The sequence below is a fragment of the Montipora capricornis genome, chromosome 7 (assembly GCF_036669925.1).
Source record: "Montipora capricornis isolate CH-2021 chromosome 7, ASM3666992v2, whole genome shotgun sequence".
In the NCBI taxonomy this organism is placed as follows: Eukaryota; Metazoa; Cnidaria; class Anthozoa; order Scleractinia; family Acroporidae; genus Montipora; species Montipora capricornis.
Window position 1 is genome coordinate 20,723,479 of NC_090889.1, and position 5,000 is coordinate 20,728,478.

The following is a 5,000-nucleotide window of genomic DNA, read 5'->3' on the forward strand; positions in this document are numbered from 1 at the left end:
AGAGACGTGTCTCCAATGACTAGAAAAATGGGAATTTCTAAACAGAAACAAGCAACCAAAAACTTGACCAACCAATGAAATCACCACAGCAGTTCTTTGGAAGGCCTTACAGACCCTATGGTACAAACCCAGTCAGTTGCAAGATGAGTACCTGTTTCGTTTTGCGAGACATCTGGTTTGTCTCTTCTACTGGGCAACCCTGCCCAGAGGGAAGGAGCACGAACAGGACTCGAGGTCCTATGCGAGGTGCTCCACCCTACCCTATCCAGACCAGAAAGACTAGACCACAACACCGGGAACTACATGCCCTACTCTTTACGACAAGTGTGCGGGTTCTTTTACATCCCACAGGATTATGAACATTGAAGGGTTGTGAGACGGGACCTCCGGCTTATCGTCCTTATCCGAGAAGATTAGAGAGTCTAACCATTTGCAGATGTAATTACAAAGGCAGCACTTTCTCCTCAGTTATTTAAAGACCCTGAGTGTTGGTCCGGCCGGAGTTGAACTCACGACCTCCCGCGTGACAGCCCGGTGTTCAACCAACTGAGCCACCGGTGCGCGGTCAAAAGAAAACAGGTGTACTCATTGTTCCCTTACAAAAGATGGCACTTGACAAATACCTCTTGATATTCACCCAATGGAGTCAGGTATTGTAAGATAAGTCTTTGTTGCATCCCAAGTGTCAAGGGATGGAGAGAATAGGACACAGGAAGGATGTGATACCCTCCCTTACTTGACCGTGTTGTTTTGCTTGGCTTTGTGGAAGAAGAATACTTTGACTGCTGGACGCTCTTACCTGGAACACAAAAATCACAAAGGAAATCAAGCAAAGTCAACAACAGGAGCACTTTATATGTGTCAGTTGTGGTGAGCAGCTTTGTTAGCCGGAGGCACATTAAGGGCCCGGCACCAGGCAAATGGACCGTCTGTATCTTTACACTCTTTTGCCACAACTTTGCCCGGCTGTTTTCATTTTTTCTGATTACTATATTGTATAGATAAAAAACATTAGAAATGCCCAGCTGTCAAACAATGATGACCTCCTGATCAAAATCCAAAATAAAAGGTACTGTAAAGGTAAAGGTAAAGGTACACGTTATTTAACGTCGGAAGTTCCTTTACTCTCTAGAGAGTACTCTCCCAGGAAGCCGATGGTGCGCTCATTTTACCCCCCTCTTTCCATCAGTGCTCCGTTTTAAGGGTATTTAAAGCTACTTAGGCTACACTGAAAAGAAAGAAGTCGAAACAAGGATGTGAGATCCTTGTGTTAGGTCGTGCATGTGCCATGACTTCCTGCCTTCCCTTCCTGTGCGCTTTAAGACGTAACCCTGGCAAAGTGTGGTTGTGTAGTGGGAAAGGTGTGTCTGTGGAGGTTTTCAACTCCCTTCCATTTTTCCAATGTTAATGACGGGTGCCTGTCTCCTGTGCTGCATGGGGGTCATGGCAGGCTTGCAAATAATTATTGAGCAGTGGCAAAGATGCCTGAAAAAATCCAGGCTCTAAAGGTGCTGTTACACTGTGAAATGTTTCGTGCAACTTGTCTCACAATGCTTTGGCGACAATGTGGCGAGACAAGTTGCACGAAACATTTCACAGTGTAACATACCCTGCAATGGCCAAAACAGTTGCGAAAAAAAGAAAGAAAGAAAGACTGTACCTTATTTTATCGTTTTCAAGGTGTCATGAGTGTCTGGAGAGGTTTCAAAATCAGGGTTAAAGTTATGGAAATTAAGAGTGCAGAAATCAACGCTTCACTAAATATTAACCTCGTGGAAAACAACATAACATTAGCGCGACTTAAATTAACATGAATGTTAACGATTCGCGTTAATTGCATGGAGAGTTAACTTCCTATAATAAGGTAAGTTATAAAATCTGCACAAGGACACCTACCCCTATTACTAACACCACCATTTATTTCATCAACATCACCATTACACAGGTTTGATTCATGACTGTTTGACGGCCCAGCTACAGACTCAGCCAGGTTTGCTCGCTTGCTCTTACAATTGACTGGGTTGCTTCCACTTTCAGCCCTGTTCTTGCTTGTTTTAGCCTTGATGATAACTCTGTTATTAAAGTCTGCTATTGCAGGCTGCGTCAGGTCTGACAAGTCTTTTGCAATGTGCAATCGGCGCAACATACAAGGTACCTATAAGTACGAAGAGGAAATTAATTAGAAAACAGAACAACAAACTATAAAGGCAGATTAGATATATAATCACAATAATTCCAAAAGGTCTTGAGAACAGCAGATGAGAATTTACTTGAAGAAATAAAAATTCCTGTCTTCAAGTTAAATCACATTTTATTACCGGTACTATAATTATAATAATAATAATTAATAATAATAATAATAATAATAATAATAATAATATTATTATTATTATTATTATTATTATTATTATTATTATTATTAACAGCAAGGATGCTCTGCAAGTTTGTGTTTATCAGGAGTTTCAGGGAAAGAAAAACCCACCTTTTTTTACTCATTTTACAAGACTTATTTCTCGCATAATTTATTAAAGTACGACATTAAATGCAATGAATGAAATAGCAAACAGTGCATGTAATATGTAGCTCACATTTCTTACCCATCACATTCTCATCTTCACCAGTTATAAGAAATAATTAGAATTTTCATTCTCATTGATTATTATATATAAAGGTCCCAGTCAAGTAGACAACTATAGGGTAGGTCCCACTTGACTGCTCAGTTCACAGCTCATTTGCTGTGTTGTGGTTCAATTTTTTTCCTTGGTTGATAACTAAATAGCATGTCCAATATACACAAATGAATATGATTCGTCAAACTGATGGTCCATTGGTACCAATGGTAGGATTGGTACCAATAGAAAAGGACGTCATTCCAATGGTTCTGTTGGTGAATATGCATCTCATTAAGGGAACTTAGAGTATTAATTTTTCTCACGTGGTAAGTGGCTGGGTACAGGTCAATTCCGATGGTCCATTGGTACCAATAGAAAATGATCAGATGTCATTCCAATGGTTCTACCGGTGAATGTGCATCTCATTAAGGGAACTTAGAGTATTAATTTTTGTCATGTGATCTAGCTGGGTACAGGGCAATTCCGATGGTCCATTGGTACCAATAGAAAATGATGTCATTCCAATGTTTCTATTGGTGAAAAACAAGTTCCCCTTTACACCAAGTAAAAGCGCACTTCTAATTAATTAATTATGAATATTCCTCATTCTACATTAGCCAACCACACAAAACAAGTTCGCTTTTAAACCAAGTAAAAGCGCACTATAATTATTATCATGAATATTCCTCGTTCTATAAGCCAACCAAACAAAACAAGTTCGCTTTCACACCAAGGAAAAACACCCTATCATTATTATGAAATAATATTCCTCGTTCTATAAGCCAACCATGCAAAACAAGTTCGATTTTACACTAAGTAAAAAAATAATGCAGTAATCTCCAGTTAGATTGGACAAATTCATCAACACATTTCTAAATCATGCCAAAACTTGCCAAGGTAGCATTTTCTTCTCTAAACACTGCAGCAATGTCTTGACTTTCCATTGCAAATGCCAAAAGACCTGTGATCAATAAAGTTGCAAAAATATGCATATTGGACTATGGAACCACATAAAACATCTAAAATTTACTTATAATTGCCTGCATACAGGTAATGGGTGGTTTAATTACTAATTAATTAAAGGGACTGTGTCATAAAAATTAATTCAGCCAAATTTAGTGACTGGAAACCGGCAACCAAATCAAGCGAAAAGTAAATTTAAAAAAACTACTCAGAACATTGAAAGAAGGTTTGAATAAAACAGCAAATACAAATTAAAGGAGGTAAAAAGGGCAAAATTGGAGAAGATTAAAAAGGCTTGTGATTGAATAGGTTTTTGAAAACTGTTCAGCCTAACAGTTTTTCAAAGTTGATCTCTGTTGTTTATGACTTAAGGGGGCTCCAACCAGTTTTAACCTTTCGACAAACTACCACATGTATTTGGCAGGATTGAATCTACCAAACTTTTCCACTTAAAAGTAATGACTGTTTTGATGCCATAGCGCGGTTTTCAAATGAGTGTCGTAAAACCAAAACCAAATTAATTACTTTGGCCAATCAAAAAGGACGGAGACAATCCGTTAAACCAATCAAAACTCGAAGTAATTACATGTAGCCGACACAAAGCGTGGGAAAATGTGCACACACGAGCCACAATTGGTTTAATTTGGTTTCACTTCTGATTGGTTGAAAAAGTGGCGCGAGAACTTTGAACCAATCACTGAGTGAAGTAATCATGAATAAACCAAAGCAATTCGCTAATTACTTTCGACACACAATTGAAAACCGCTCTATGTGAAAGACCAATAAATGCTTAACAAGATGACTCATTAATGCGATGTGATGGGTTAACATGACAACAAAATCTAAAAACAGCCTATACAGTACTTTGGCTTTAAACACACCAATTTCAAATAGCACTCTCAGTTTGATAAACAGTAAAATTAATATTTAAGTCTAAGCACCCATTTTAAAACGGTTAGCTTTCAATAACTGCGTGGCTATGTTATTCACGGTTAGGGTTGGAACCTGTAATAACCATTGATTTTATGAGGAGTCAGGGGAGTTTAGAGGTTATTAACTTCACCTCCCACATCTGTGACCTGGATTTAACCCTGGCCTCGAGGTCGTATGTGGGCTGAGTTTCAGTCGATCTCAATCTGACTCTGAGGAGTTTTCTCCCCGCCGCCAGTACTCCGGTTTTCCTCCCTCATCAAAATCGACTCTCAGTCAATTACATCTGGCCGCGGGTGGATACCCTCGATAGGGATATTAACCTCTTGTTTCCTTCCCTTTCATTGAGTTAAATCAGAAACCCGTAAGGGTTGAAACGTGTAACGGCCCCTTGTGTGCTGAGAAACAAGCTTCTGAATATTCAATTTGCTAAGTACCATATTTGGAACAACAAGAAAGAAACATTCAACCAATCAGTTCGCAAGAACACCGTGA

General features: G+C 38.9%; 1 protein-coding gene across 1 annotated transcript in view; it reads right to left on the reverse strand.

Moving 5' to 3' along the window:
* The window catches only part of LOC138056394 (DDB1- and CUL4-associated factor 1-like), a 44,279-nt gene that overhangs the window by 32,817 nt on the left and 6,462 nt on the right, over positions 1-5,000 (reverse strand). The window contains exons 5-7 of the mRNA XM_068902180.1: positions 3,506-3,573; positions 1,897-2,155; positions 624-799 (exon numbers count right to left, since the gene is read on the reverse strand). Coding sequence (XP_068758281.1) covers positions 624-799; positions 1,897-2,155; positions 3,506-3,573 — 503 coding nt within the window. The remainder of the gene's footprint in view (positions 1-623; positions 800-1,896; positions 2,156-3,505; positions 3,574-5,000) is intronic.